This window comes from Salvelinus namaycush, chromosome 10 (genome assembly GCF_016432855.1).
Source record: "Salvelinus namaycush isolate Seneca chromosome 10, SaNama_1.0, whole genome shotgun sequence".
Classification (NCBI taxonomy): domain Eukaryota; kingdom Metazoa; phylum Chordata; class Actinopteri; order Salmoniformes; family Salmonidae; genus Salvelinus; species Salvelinus namaycush.
Genome location: NC_052316.1, coordinates 32,104,460 through 32,120,685, shown reverse-complemented (window position 1 = coordinate 32,120,685; position 16,226 = coordinate 32,104,460). Strand labels below are relative to the sequence as shown.

General features: G+C 41.1%; 1 protein-coding gene across 2 annotated transcripts; it reads right to left on the bottom strand.

Annotated features, from left to right (window-relative positions):
- Positions 1–182: 182 nt before the first annotated feature.
- LOC120054534 (volume-regulated anion channel subunit LRRC8C-like) lies at positions 183–13,703 on the bottom strand. 2 transcript variants are annotated; one of them, XM_039001974.1, is made up of 6 exons: positions 13,566–13,703; positions 6,638–7,021; positions 5,865–6,451; positions 5,129–5,450; positions 2,150–2,512; positions 183–1,934 (listed from the first exon to the last, which is right to left on the bottom strand). In XM_039001974.1, the coding sequence occupies exons 1-6, from the start codon at positions 13,701–13,703 to the stop codon at positions 1,368–1,370; spliced, it is 2,361 nt and encodes a 786-aa protein (XP_038857902.1). In that variant the 3' UTR covers positions 183–1,367. The 2 variants fall into 2 exon arrangements, with proteins under 2 accessions (XP_038857902.1, XP_038857901.1); XM_039001973.1 differs by having other exon boundaries at positions 5,865–6,463; positions 6,647–7,021.
- Between the last annotated feature and the right edge of the window lie 2,523 nt (positions 13,704–16,226).

The following is a 16,226-nucleotide window of genomic DNA, read 5'->3' as shown; positions in this document are numbered from 1 at the left end:
TTCACTGTAATAGCTACTGTAAATTGTGTAAACTTTAAGCATGCTTTCCAGTGTGAGCTCACTGCCTCTATAATATCTGGCATACTCACATGAAAGAGGGAACAGCTGTCGCTGGTCTACTTATTGTCCCCTTCCCACTCGCTCCACCCTCCCCGAAAAAAAAAAAAAAAAAGCCAGTGAGATATCTCCTTTCCCTACAGTCTCTGGGGCACCCCTTCCGCAGGGTCAGGGCAATAAGTAGACCAGAGTGGCCCCGCCTCGATCAGGAAAAATGTGGGTGTGGGATGTTTCGCTTCTCTACCGTCTCTGCCGGAATAGAAAGGAGGTGCCTTCAAACCTGCCCGTTTTTGTACCTGGCCATAGAGCTGGTTAGATGGCACACCTGTCTGAATGCCATTTGTCCTTGAATGCTTCTCCCCACTTTTACCCCACAGACTAGAGAATTCTTAACAATTTCCATTCTATCTTTCTGATTATAAGCCTGCATTCTATCCAGTTTATGTTTAATTAAAAGCGTGCTAGACAAACTGCACAATACATTACAGTGTAATAAATAACAGTATCGACAATACAAGAACAAGCAATCTAGTAATTGATATCTTCTGATGGACAGTATACCTTAGCTTGGTCCCATATCTGTTTATGCTATCATCCCACTCATTGCCACTCCATGTCATGCAAAACATTACGAGTACAAGCAGTCGAATGTTAGCACAAATCAATGACTGTATATATGAATGGACAAAGACATCCATCACATGACACCATTCCTTTCCTATGTGAAGATGCAATAGCGCATTGACCACGAAGATTGTCATTTATTCATTCACTATAATGGGGATCCTGTTTTTTGCTATCAATGCCTGCAAAACCGCAGTCAGCCATGAACTTCCGTGGCTTCAATGAAAGTGGGCATTTGTTGTCCCCTGGCACAAATAGGCTGGTACCAGGGCTAAGTATACCTTGCCTGTGACTAATTATATTGTTAAGAACCATTAAATTACAACATAAAGCTACATTTCCTTCTGTTATATAGCAACACTTAGACATAATACTCAAAAACATACACCCATGAATATCATAACTGTTCCCCATTACGAACTGAGGGTATAGTGTTTAGAGTTTGATCATGATGAGCTAAGTATACAGTAAAATCTACCATTTTGGTCGACTATGATTGTCAGATTAAGACATAATTGGCATTTTATTTTTGCACAGACATGTAAATTGGCTTGTCCAAGCCAGAATGGCCCCTTATGGCAGAAGCCAATCTCCTGTTTATGTAAGGCAGCTTAATGTACAAGTACAACCCTTGGAAAGGACGCTAGTGTATGGCAGGGCCTTTTGCATAGATTCTGTAAGGCATTTCACTCAGCCTTCATTTTGTCTCTGATATCCGAAGGCAAGGTTTCAAACAGGACGTCCTCCACCACTAGGCCGCCACGCTTCAACGCCCGGCAGAACCGCAGCTCTGGAGGCAGGAGCTCAAAATGGTTGCCCTTCAGTTCCAGGTGTGTCAATAGAACCAGGTATGAGATCTTTGGTGAGAGCAATGACAGCGTATTCTTGCCCAGCTTGAGGGTTTTGAGCTTCTTGCAAAAGAAGAGCTCATCTGGGAGGTTCTCGATCTTGTTGCACGTGACAGAGAAATACTGAAGACTCTGTAGGACGCCAATCTCCGGCGGAATGAACCGGATGTCGTTGTTGGACAGGTCCAGGTAACGAAGCTTGTTGCATAAGAACAGGTGCGGGGACAAGATCTCTACCTTGTTATGACTGAAGTAGAGGCGCTCCAGGCTGCCCAGCTTCTTGATGTGCTCAGGGATGTAGCAGATACTGTTGTGCCAGAGTTTCAGGCACGTCAGCTTGTGGAGGTGCTGGCAGCTGACTATCTCCTCAATGGAGCGCAGGTTGTTTTCCTTCAGGTCCAACTCCTGTAGAGTTAAGAGTAAAACATTTTTATTATAAGTGTCATTCCACAATATTACAGCAATTGGCCATACATATATTTTTTTGCAACCCGGGTTGTGTGAAACTGTATGCAATCATAGCAGGCAGTTACAGCAAAGCACACCTGTAGGCTGACTACTCAGAGTTTTGAGACACTGTAGACGATCATATCAGGCAATCATAGTATGGTATATCATACCTGTAGGTTTGTGAGGCTAAAGACAGCATGTGGGATGCGTTCCAGGTCACAGTGCACCAGCTCCAATTCAGTCAAGTTCACCATTTTCTTCAGGTTGTTGAGCATCACCAGCTTGGTGCCATCATTGTAGATGTACAGCCTCTGCAGGTGGCTGGACACGTCTACGATGGACTGGGGGATCTTTGTAAAGTTACTTTTGATCGAGAGGGTCTTCAGATGCTTCAGCTCCCTCAGGGACTCCAGACCCACATTCTTCGAAGCGTCAGGACTCAGTGAGCCAATGAGGTAGAGCTCCTCTAGATTCCGCAGGTGGTACAGCCAATGAGGCAGCTCCCTGCTGTCATCAAACTTCACCCTGAGCACCTTAGATAGAGATAGATACTTCATTAATCCCTGCGTAGAAATTAAATGTCAACAACAGCAGACAAAATACACATGGGTTGTTCCAATAAAATGAGTGCCTTTTTGAGTCCCTTTGATATTTTAAGTAGAAATTGTACACAAATGTTGAATTTTAAAAGCATCCCTGAGTCGCCTCTTCACTTTTGACGTTGAGACGGCTGTTTTGTGGGTACTATTTAATGAAGCTGCCAGTTGAGGACTAGTGAGGCGTCTGTTTCTGAAACGAGACACTCTAATGTACTTGTCCTCTTGCTCAGTTGTTCACCGGGGCCTCCCACTCCTCTTTCTATTCTGGTTAGACCCAGTTTGCGCTGTTCTTTGAAGGTAGTACACAGCGTTGTACGAGATCTTCAGTTTCTTGGCAATTTCTCGCACCTTCATTTCTCAGAACAAGAATAGACTGACTAGTTTCAGAAGAAAGGTCTTTGTTTCTGGATATTTTGAGCCTGTAATCGAACCCACAAATGCTGATGCTCCAGATACTCAACTAGTCTAAAGAAGGCCAGTTTTATTGCTTATTTAATCAGGGGAACAGTTATCAGCTGTACTAACATGATTGCAAAGGGGATTTCTAATGATCAATTAGCCTTTTAAAATGAATAACTAGGATTAGCTAACACAACATGCCATTGGAACACAGAAGTGATGGTTGCTGATAATGGGCCTCTGTATGCCTATGTAGATAATCCATTAAAAATCTGCCGTTTCCAGCTACAATAGTCATTTACAACATTAGCAATGTCTACACTGTATTTCTGATCAATTTGATGTTATTTTAATGGACAAAAAAAAAGAGATGTTCTTTCAAAAACAAGAACATTTCTAAGTGACCCCAAACTTTTGAAAGGTAGTGTACATTCAACACCGAGGCGCATTCGGTGATTACTCACATAGATGCACACATTCCTACAGGTTACAGACGATGTACAGTGCCTTCAGAAAGTATTCACACCCCTTGACTTTTCACATTTTGTTGTGTTACAGCCTGAACATGAACTTGATTAAATTAAGATGTGTTGGTCACTGAAATACACACAATACCCCATAAAGTGAAATTATGTTTTACATTTTTTACAAATTAATAAAAAATGAAAAGCTGAAATGTCTTGAGTCAATAAGTATATACCCCCTTTGCTATGGCAAGCCTTAATAATTTCATGAGTAAAAATGTGCTTAACAAGTCACAAAATAAGTTGCATGGCAATAATAGTGTTTAACATGATTTTTTAATGACTACCTCATCCCTGTACCCCACACTTACAATTATCTGTAAGTTCCCTCAGACGAGCAGTGAATTTCAAACACAGATTCAACCACAAAGACCAGCCAGGTTTTCCAATGCCTCGCAAAAAAAGGGCACCTATTGCTAGATAGGCGTATCAATACCTCCAGTCACTACAAAGATACAGGCATCCTTCCTAACGGAGTTGCCGGAGAGGAAGGAAACCACTCAATGGTGACTTTAAAACGGTTACAGAGTATAATGGCTGTGATAGGAGAAAACTGAGAATGGTTCAACAACATTGTAGTTACTCCACAATACTAATCGAATTGACAGAACGAAAAGAAGTAAGCCTGTACAGAATACACATTTTCCAAAACATGCATCCTGTTTGCAACAAGGCACTAAAGTAATACTGCAAAAAATGTGGCAAAGCAATTCACTTTTTGTGCTTAATACAAAAGTGTTATGTTTGGGGCAAATCCAATGCAAGACATTACTGAGTACCAATCTCCATGTTTTCAAGCATAGCGGTGGCTGCATCATGTTATGGGTATGCTTGTAATCGTTAAAGACGGTGGAGTTTTTCAGGATAAAAAAAAACAGAATGGAGCTAAGCACAGGCAAAATCATAGAGGAAAACCTGGTTCAGTCTGCTGTCCACCAGACACTGGGAGATTAATTGACCTTTCGCAGGACAATAACCTAAAACACAAGGCCAAATCTACACTGTAGTTGCTTACCAAGAAGAACGTTCATCAGTGGCCGAGTTACAGTTTTGACTGAAATCTGCTTACAAATCAATGGCAAGACCTGAAAGTGGTTAACTAACAATGATCAACAACCAATTTGTCAGAGCTTGAATTTTGAAAAGAATAATGGGCAAATGTTAACTTTTTATTTTTATTTTTACAAATGTTAGAATTTTTCTTCTATCAGGTATTTCGTGTAGACCGTTGACAAAATATGACAATTAAATAAATTTTAATCCCACTTTGTAAAACAACAAAATGTGGAAAATGACAAGGGGTGTGAATAACTTTTGAAGGCTCTGTAACTAGGCTTAGGACCTCTAGACAAAGCGAGTGCATCAATATCCATAGGCTAGTTATTGGGGTCATAACAATACTTGACTCCAAAAACACTACAGTAAATACTACCATAATGTCATCAAAAACAATACAGTCCGCAAAACACTACAGTAATTACTATAGTATATACTACATTATAAACTGGGTGATTTGAGCCCGGAATGCTGACCCACATACTGTACGAGACAAAAACAGAATACAGAATACAAAGTCAAGAGAAATACAAAAAACATGCCACACCAAATGACTACCAGAATAGCCTACCTTGAGTTTTTCCTTGAGGAAGGAAGTGGCTGTGGTGTGGATCTTTAAGCAACACTGATACAGAGACAGCTCCTGGAGGTTTTCCAGCTGGGCGATGGAAGCTGGGATGGTTACGTTGTTGATGATCTCTAGCTTCAGGGACTGGAGCTCTGTCACCTCGAAGATGGTGTCCGGGAGCCCAGACAGCATGAACAGCTGCAGCTCCAGTCTGTCGTTGTGGTTGGTCAGCAGTCTCTGACGCAGCTTCTCTGGCGTCCATTCATGGTTCAGGTTCAGCTGTTTCAGTTTGTTCTCGCTGACCTCAGACAGGAACACTGCGAACCTGAGAGAGAGACAGAAAAGAAAGAGAGAATAAGAAGATTACTTTATTGTCCAAAAAACAATGTAAAAGGATGTGCAATGGAAACTTGTCTTCTGCTTTATTCAAATCAAAATCATATTTGTCACATGCACTAAATAAAACAAGTGTAGACCTTACCATGAAATGCTTACTTACAAGCCCTTAACCAACAATGCAGAGTATTTAAAAGTAAGTTTGAAAAATGTGCTAAATAAACTAAAGGAAAAATAGTAACACAATAACCCCTTCGAAGGGTTGGAGCAGAGGGCAGCTATACATTGGCACATGAATAGTTTGTTTTACAATTGGAGGCATTACATACTTATCAATAACAACAAAGAGCTGAATCACTTGAAAGAATTTACAATTGTCTAATTTAAAGAAAAAGTTTTGCACCTCTTGGAATACAGTGGATCATACTGGTCGATCATGTGCAGCATGAAGGCAAAGTCATTCTTCACGTCTGGGATGTCATCGATTCCCGTTTCTTGCCGCACATATTCAAAGGAGTACTCCTTCAGCGAGCGGTAGAAGAGCCAATAGGAAGTGTAGAGGCAGGTGAATCCGTACACAGCCACGAAGCACAGGTAACAGTACGACAACTTAGAGAACAGGTGGGCCATGGTGTGATTACAGGAGAAATGCTTATATCCCGTCATGTCCTGTATGTCCACACTGCACTTCACTGTGATCTGCACCTCAGAGACTAAAGCACTGTTATACGCGATGATGAGGAGGAACTTGAACACTTTGAGAACAGTCTGGCGAACATACATAACATAGAGGATGTCCCCCTCTTCGACGTGCAGGCGGAACTTCTTCACCTTCTCAAACAGAGCTTTGGCCTGTTCTCCTTCCTTCTTATCCAGGGCGCTGGCTGTGGGCTTGTCCACTACGATCTTCTCTGGGATGGATTTGAGGGACTGGGTCTTCTCCAGGCTGTCCAGGTTCCCCTCTACAGACACATTGAGGATCGCTCTACTCTTCTTGATGTCCTTGAATTAATTCATGAATGAATGGATTAATGCATTTTATTTAAAATATATCCAATATAGGGCTGTTTTCAGGGATACAGATTGAGCCTAGTCCTGGACAAAACATAATTTTACACATGCACACACCCACACACAGTAAATACATACATAAATACAGTACATACAAACACATACCAACAATACCTTCTCCTCTGGGTTCTCTCCAGACACCTCGGACAGAGCTCTGGTAGTCCAAGGGGAATCAAAGCACTTTCCCAAGATGGAGATGAAATGCTCTATCTTAGAGCTGGAGCCTGGGAACTTGAACCAGAAATTGCTACACACCATGAAGATGAGGGTGTGTATGAGGACTAGGTAAGGGAAGTACTTGGCGTACCAGTGCAGAGCTTTCTCATAGCACATCTGGTTGATGAAGCTATACTGCTGGAAGTCCAGGTTCGTTTTCCGGCCCATCATCTCGTGCACATCCGGCTGCACAGCAGTTTTATTTGGTAAGAGTATTGTTTGGTTGTACATGGTCATTTTTTGGGGAAGGCAGATGATTTTGTCCTGCCTCACCTGAAAGAAAACAAAGAACAAACAATAACTCCGCAAGCCAAAATTGTTTCTGTGAAAGATCCCAGAACATTCGTTAGGTCACGACAAATGTTCTCATAACACAAAAACTGTCTAGTTGTGCTGATGATTATACAATGTTTGTAGAAAACATTTGACTGATGTCGACAGAAAGTTGCTCTCAACTTTTGATGCAGCAGTATGTTCTAAAACATTACTGGTGCATTGTGTTATTACATTACCTCAAAAACTAATGAGCATGTTTGGGGAATGTTCTGTGGTGCTTGTTACAGATGTTGTTACAATGTTATTTCATTTTAAAAAAAATCTGAATGAAAAATACATTTTGTTATCAAAAACATTCCTTGAATGTTATTGGGAAGTTATCATCCTAATGTTAGATAAACCCCTAACTAAAACTTAATGGGAACCTTAGCTAATGTTCTGGGAATGTTCCCGGTTTTCTGTGAAGAATCAAGCTAGCAACACAGCAACATCAAAACTTGGAACTTGAAACTAGTCTATTACATTAAGTTAGTTAGATACAGTGATCATACAAACAACGGGGGGAATATCTGATAATCTGGCCTGGTTTCCCAAAGGTTCATCATTAGAACCTTTTGTCTGAGGATAATTAAACCTCTGAGCTGTTTCCCAAAACCATAGTTACTAAAGTTGCATTTGAAAACACTTGTTATTTACAGCTAAGTGCATTGTTAGATGCTTTTTTGCCTTCTTCGTCACTTTATTCACAGAAGATCAAGATGTTTATCTGTCTGAAAATGATGCTGATTACTTCAATTACAACCAAATGAAGGATACAAATATGCTTCAAATGAAAGCCGTCTAAAATGACATACATGTGTAACGGATGTGAAATGGCTAGCTAGTTAGCGGGTACGCGCTAATAGCATTTCAATCGGTTACGTCACTTGCTCTGAGACCTGAAGTAGGGTTTCCCCTTGCTCTGCAAGGGCCGCGTCTTTTGTGGAGCGATGGGTAACGATGCTTCTTGGGTGACTGTTGTTGATGTGTGCAGAGGGTCCCTGGTTCGCGCCCGTGTCGGGGCGAGGGGACAGACGTAAAGTTATACTGTTACATTGATGCTGTTGACCCGGATCACTGGTTGCTGCGGAAAAGGAGGAGGTTGAAAGGGGGGTGAGTGTAACGGATGTGAAATGGCTAGCTAGTTAGCGGGTACGCGCTAATAGCATTTCAATCGGTTACGTCACTTGCTCTGAGACCTGAAGTAGGGTTTCCCCTTGCTCTGCAAGGGCCGCGGCTTTTGTGGAGCGATGGGTAACGACGCTTCGTGGGTGACTGTTGTTGATGTGTGCAGAAGGTCCCTGGTTCGCGCCCGTGTCGGGGCGAGGGGACGGTTTAAAGTTATACTGTTACACATGTACCCAAATCTAACTGCCTGTAGCTCAGGACCTGAAGCAAGGATATGCATATTCTTGATACCATTTGAAAGGAAACACTTTGAAGTTTGAAGAAATGTGAAATTAATGTAGGAGAATATAACACATTAAAACTGGTAAAAGATAATACATGTGTTTTAATATTTATTTTGTCCCATCATTTTGAAATGCAAGAGAAAGGCCATAATGTGCTAGTCCAGGTTAGGCGCAATTTAGATTTTGGCCACTAGATGGGAGCAGTGTATGTGCAAAGTTTTAGACTGATTCAAGGAACCATTGCATTTCTGTTCAAAATGTTGTATCTAGACTGCCCAAATATGCCTAATTGGTACATAACTGTCACGACTTCCACCGAAGTCGGTCCCTCTCCTTGTTCGGGCGGTGTTCGGCGGTCGACATCACCGATCTTCTAGCCATCCCTGATCCATTTTTCATTTTCCATTGGTTTTGTCTTGTCTTCCTTCACACCTGGTTCCAATCCCATCAATTACATGTTGTGTATTTAACCCTCTGTTTCCCATCATGTCCTTGTCGGAGATTGTTTGTTTGTATGTTCGTGTATTATGTATTGGTGCGCGACGGGTTCTTGTACCCACTTTTATTTATCTTGTAATTTTGGTTATGGAGTTTTGTTAAGTCTATTAAACAAGTCCATTTATACCAAGTTCGATTCTCCTGCGCCTGACTTCCCTGCCACCTACACACACGCTATTACAGAATCTCCGACCAGGATATGATGGGAAACAGAGGGTTAAATACACAACATGTAATTGATGGGATTGGAACCAGATGTGAAGGAAGACAAGACAAAACCAATGGAAAATAGATCAGTGATGGCTAGAAGATCGGTGACGTTGACCGCCGAACACCGTCCGAACAAGGAGAGGGACCGACTTCGGCAGAAGTCCTTGACAATAACTATGCACTCTCCTCAAACAATTGCATGGTATTCTTTCATTGTAATAGCTGCTGTAAATTAGATAGTGCAGTTAGATTAACACAAATTTAAGCTTTCTACCCATATCAGATATGTCTATGTCCTGGGAAATGTTCTTGTTACTTACAACCTCATGATAATCACATTAGCCTATGTTAGCTCAACCGTCCTGTGGAGGGGACACCGATCCCATACAGGTTATATATAGGTTACATGGGCCTATAAATTTCAATCATATTGAAATAAATTCTACAGTATGTTCAATCAATTGAGTTCTATTTTGACAATAGGCTACTGTCTATAATTTATGACTCAGTGTATTGCATGTGTAACATGTGCACAAGGATGTGCCCAATCGGTAATTTAGCGCATTCTTATTAGGTAAGCATTATAAGCTGCCTCAATATTTGAAGCCATATGTGGTAAGCTCTAGGAGCTGATCCGTCATCAGTATTGCAGCGTAATTCTAATGTTATGGGAAAATTTGAATGGAGTAAGCTGATTCGAGAGCAGCGCTGCTTTTCTTTTGGTCTTATCAGTATCGACACATGGTCTAACGACACATTTAGCGAACATTCTCTCTACGTGGTGTTTGGGAAACGCATGTTACATCTTCAGCTGTTGTAGGAATGATGCATCGTTAAAACACTCGTAAGCCTAAGTTCCATTGTTATCAGGAAACCAGGCCATGTCTCATTTTCTGCTCTGACGTCACTGGTAGAGATGTGACTCAGACAGGAAATAACCAATTAGTGCTTTAGCCAACCGCAGACTGAAGAGGGAGACACTCACTCTAATGCAATACTGTACCAAAAAAATTATTTGTTATGCTTTGACCTGCCATTGCATCTTTTATAAACAATTAAAACATATAGATATTTTTTTCTATTGAAATCATAGATGAATCATGGACCCAAGTTGTGGTGATGTAATTACAGTGAGAAAACAAAATATCATTTTTTTCTTCTTCAGCTTCGAAAGGTTTTACATAGATCCAGATCAGTGTGGTTTATGGGACAGAGGAAATTAGGCTCATGATTGTGCTGCAGCAGTACAGGGCAGGAAAGGAGAAACACAGTCGGGCCTGCTGGGTATAATCTCTGGAGAGAGGAGCAGCAGAAATATTTCTTTCTATATATACTCTCTATCTCTCTCTCTCAATCTCTCCTCTTGCTCACTTTCTCTCACTCTCACTATCCCTTTCCCTCTCACTCTCTCCCCTTGCTTACTCTCACTCCTTCTCCTGCTCTGTCTCTCTCTGCCCTCCCTCCTTCTCTCCCTATATGTGGTAGCTAGTGTGTAGAGCTATTCATTGGCTTCTCTCTGTTATAATGTCCCTTTGGCCGAGCCAGTGTTAACCTTCACTAATCTAAACTCAGACACACAGTCCCATAAAGGCAGGAAATGTATTAATTAGAGCTAGTACACTGTCTTATTTGACAAGGCTGCAGTTCGCCAATATAAACGGATGGAAGTTATCACATGGGTGGTGTTTTGACAAACTGGTCCCAGGCAGTGGTGTAAAGTACTTAAGCAGTACTTTAAAGTATTTTTTACTTAAGTAATTTTTGGGAGTATCTGTACTTTACTTTACTATTTATATTTTTGTCAACTTTTACTTTTTCTCCACTACATTCCAAAGAAAATAATGTACTTTCTACTCCATACATTTTCCTTGACGCCCAAAAATACTCATTACATTTTGAATGCTTAGCAGGACAGGAAAATAGTCTAATTCACGCACTTAAAGAGAAAATCCCTGGTCATCCTTACTACATCTGATCTGGTGGACTCACTAAACACGAATGCTTTGTTTGTAAATTATGTCTGAGTGTTGGAGTGTGCCCCTGGCTGACAGTAAAATTAAATTGTGCTGTCTGGTTTGCTTAATAAAAGGGATTTAAAATGGTTTATACTTTTGATACTTAAGTATATTTAAAACCAAATATTTTTTACTTTTACTCAAGTAGGATTTTACTGGATGACTTTCACTTTTACTTGAGTCATTTTCTATTAATGAATCTTTACTTTTACTCAAGTATGACAATTAGGTACTTTTTCAACCACTGGTCGCAGGGCAATTCGCAAGATGTGGTAAGTGAATCTGTTCCCTCCATTTAGTATGAAATATTACGTTAGGTTACATTATGAATAGAATAGCGATCGTACAATATCATACGAATTAGAGGACGTATAGTCTCAAACATCTTAACCAGTCATTCAATAACATACGAATTGGATGAGTTAATATAACATACATCTTGGAGAACGTATAGTATCATACGTCTTTCTCTGAGACCAGGTTGCTTGTTGTGTCCTAACAACAAAGGAGCGTTTCGGGCAGAATTTACATTGTCATTAGTTCTCCTAAACACCAAAGGTTTAGATAATTTATGTAGCAGGTTAGGTGAATTGGGTTAAAGTTAGAATAAGGGTTAGGGGAAGCTAAAATGCTAGTTGTCCCTGACGTGGCTCGAACACGCAACCTTTCAATAGATAGGGCTTTCATCCTCCCTGACCAACCTCCCTACTGTTGTTTTCTAACTAACCTTTAGTGCATATCATATGTCTTCGAGGTGCTCAGAAATACCAATTGTATGTTTCATGTGGCTCTGAGGCCAGGCTTGTTTTGAAATTGCACAAAATTAACAAACAGTGAAAGCACCTTTTCTAAACACTCATTCTGTCTTTTTGTAGAGATCCTTCCCCTCAGCTCAAGGGGACAACAGGGGATATTTCTACCCTAACAAAGTTCCTATCAATGGTGTTTGGTGGTTTCAAAAAAGTATTTGTTCTAATCTACAGGGGTTTATATATAGATGGAGCCCCTATGGGCACTGGTCAAAAGTAGGTCACTACTTAGGGAATAGGGTTAATTTGGGACGCAGCCCAGAATCAGCAGATCGAGCTCCACCATCTCCAATTGATCAGAGTGGTGAAGAGAAGTGACAGGTTATGGGCCGCTGGAATCATGACTACATTCCAAATGGCCTCCTATTCTGTATTTATTGCATTACTTTTGACCAGTGCACTTTAGGGAATAGGGTGCCATTTTGGACAAACCCATTTGTTTATGAAGAGGGGGTGGGGCAGGCGAGGTGCCATTTTTGGTGTGCGGTGCAGTGTGTGTTTCCCATGTGTTCCCCATGTGTTTATGAAGAGGAGGTGGGGCAGGTGGGGGGGCCATTTTTGGTGCGCGGTGCAGTCTGTGTGTGTTTCTGTGTGTTTGTGGAGTGCAGAAATTTCTTCCCCTTCCGCTGGTAAACTCCAGCCAGACTGCTGCTTATATGAACCTAACCTCCTCCCCAGGCTTGAATTGACGGGACGTAAAAAAAAAATGAAAATCACCCATCAAAATGAATGTTCTATCACAGCAAACATACTATTTTTGCAGTGCACAATTGATTCTTAGTTCGGGGATATAAAGTTTATATTTGAAAACTTTCTGATTTCCCAAACTCACTTCCTTGTTTAGCACATTCTTTGCTATGCTCGCACATTGAAATCCACAAAGAGGGGGAGGTTCTAGATGGTGCTGGAGTGAAAGATCAGCCAATTAAAACCTGCAGATGTTTTCTCCACGCCTGCCATTGACTGCCATTTAAGCCCCGTTCTGAGGCGCTCTGAAACCAGATGTCTCGCCAGAGAGAGCCAGCTGGTGGGTGAGATTAACATGAACCCAACATTGGGTTGTTTGTCACTGCAGGCCCGGCCACAATAAAAGGTCTAGAGCTGTCACCCTAATTACTTCTTATTTACCATTTATTTTAATATCTGCTATTCAGCAAGTCACTTTAAAGACTTGATTTAACCATTTCAACATATCTCTAATTATATCTAGGTGGTACTAGCAGATAAAGTAAACATAATATATGCTATAAAAACATGACTGTACTATACACAGAACATAAGGCAGACTATGTGAACTACAAGAGTAAAACTTAAAACTACATAATTACAACCAGAAATCTGAAACATAACATAACTTCAACCAGTTTTGCCCTCTGGGTATAGGCTTATGCTACAAAATGTTTAGAATGTGTATGCACCTCATAGAAACAATTGCTTGTTCATACATACTTTTATGGAAGAGATTTTGAAGCTGTCTGATGCTACTGACCTGTCGGGTGCATCCGAACACTCAGATCATTAGCATGACCACACACAGAGAGGTAGTCTGTGCACTAACCTGTAGGGTGCATCCGAACACCCCGATCATTAGCATGACCACAGAGAGGTAGTCTGTGAACACATCCCACCAGGGCTTCAGAACCCGGAACTGTGGCTGCTGCTCTGAGAACTGCCGGAACTCCGTCACAGGAATCATGGCTCCTGCTGGGACAGAGCTGACATTGGGATTGTTTGCAAACAATGCATTTGTAAATAAACAATGTATAGCATAAAAATATGTTTAGTCCTTGCGTGCCAGTTATTACAACCATAGCTCCATTTATGAATTTAAGTGTGGTGACATTTCTCCATCCTCATCCCATTGCTTTGGAGCAAACCAAGTGGCAGGGCAGATTTTTCCCCCCAACAAATTAAGGATTTTGCCTTTAAGCCTCCATTTAAATCCCCTTGTCAATTTCCTTGAGGATTCTGACCTATACGTTCAATATGTCACGTATACTCCCTCTCCGGCCTCGGTCATCGGTCACCTAGGTCATCAGGCTGCTGATTATCCCGCACACCTGTCACCATCGTCAAGCGCACCAGCGCCACATGACACTTACCTGGACTCCATCACCTCCTTGATTATCTTCCCTATATCTGTCACTCCCCTTGGTTCTTTCCTCAGGTGTTATTGACTCTATTTCATGTCGGTGTGTTGTTTGAGTTGTGTGAAGTGTTTTGTTTATTTTTTAAAAACACTCACCTCCTGTACTTGCTTCCCAACTCTCAGCGCACTCATTACAAATATGGCCAGCTTCTAGACTAGTTTGATAACATTAAAGATTTGACTGTACAACAACCAAACTCAATAAACTGGTGTGATGTATCGATAAACTGAGGCATGATAAAAATAACATGCATGCCTTGCCCACCTGAGGATCTGTCTTTTCCTGTGTTTAGGGGTGCCAAATCCACTTGTCAGTTAAATCTTGCTGGACTGATTACTTTCATTTTACTCCTGCGACTCTTTCATACTTTTGCTGTCATTTTTTCCTGTTAACGTTACGACCTCGGAAATGTTTAAGTAATGATCTGTCAAAAAAAATGGGTTTTGTGGGATACATTGGCTTTCAGTTGAATCTATAAGAACGCTAAAGCTTCGTCTAAGATTAACACACCGTCTCGACACTTACTGTACATCACAAGAAAGAGAAGAAATAACTTTATTTTGATGGGTGTTCATTTGTGTAATTGAAAAAGGTACAATTTAATACAGTTGATACAGTATGTCTACAAATTAGACAGAGCAAGTGTTTGGTAGTTGCAGCCAGGGACTTAGTGGAAGAGTAAATGCCATTTATGCCCCTTTTTATTTGTGAAATTGAATTTACTCACCTTTTTATTTAGTTAATTATCGTTTACCCACATATTATTGCGTTCCGAGCATTTATCAATGGTCTGAACGCTAATATTATTGATCTGAGTTCTAATTACACCTGCCTCTGTCAACGAATGGAATCATGATTCCATTATGCTTGTTATACTAAAGCGACTGAAATGACTGCAACACTCAAAGAGCTGCAGTTAGTTTCAGAGTGGGTGGCAAGGAATAAGTTAGCCCTAAATATTTTAAAAACTAAAAGCATTGTGTTTGGAACAATACACTCACTAAACCCTAAACCTCAACTAAATCTTGTAATAAATAATGTGGAAATTGAGCAGGTTGAGTAACACTAGATTGTAAACTGTCATGGTCAAAACATATTGATGCAGTATTAGCTAAGATGGGGAGAAGTCTGTCTTTAATAAAGCGATGCTCTGCCTTCTTAACAACACTATCAACAAGGCAGGTCCTACAGGCTCTAGTTTGTCGCACCTTGACTACTGTTCAGTCATGTGGTCAGGTGCCACAAAAAAGGACTTAGGAAAATTTCAATTGGCTCAGAACAGGGCAGCAAGGCTGGCCCTTGGATGTACACAGAGAGCTAATATTAATAATATGCATGTCAATCTCTCCTGGCTGAAAGTAGAGGAGAGAATGACTTCATCACTACTTTTATTTATGAGAGGTTGAATGCACCGAGCTGTCTGTCTAAACTACTGGCACACAGCTCGGACACCCATGCATACCCCACAAGACATGCCACAAGAGGTCTCTTCACAGTCCCCAAGTCTAGAAGAGACTATACTATGGGAGGCACACAGTACTACATAGAGCCATGACTACATGGAACTCTATTCCATATCAAGTAACTGACGCAAGCAGTAAAATTAGATTTTTTAAAAACTGATAAAAAACACCTTATGGAACAGCGGGAACTGTGAAGCAACACAAACATTGGCACAGACACATGCATACACACACACACACACACACACACATATACGATAAGATACGTACTATACATACACATGGGTTTAGTACTGTAGATACGTGGTAATGGTAGAGTAGGGGCCTGAGGGCACACAGTCTGTTGTGAAATCGGTGAATGTATTGTAATGTTTTTAAAATGGTATAAACTGCCTTAAGTTTGCTGGACCCCAGGAAGAGTAATGGGGATCCATAGTAAATACAAATACAAATGTTTGCCTAATACCCCCAGATTTGCATTGTTAGCAGCGCATTCATTCACCAACAGAAAACTGCCCACGGCACAGGCCGAGACGTGAAACAAACTACCTCAGCCCAGGCCAAAGCTGGCAAAATGTCCATCGACTCCTGCCTTGTCAACAGACA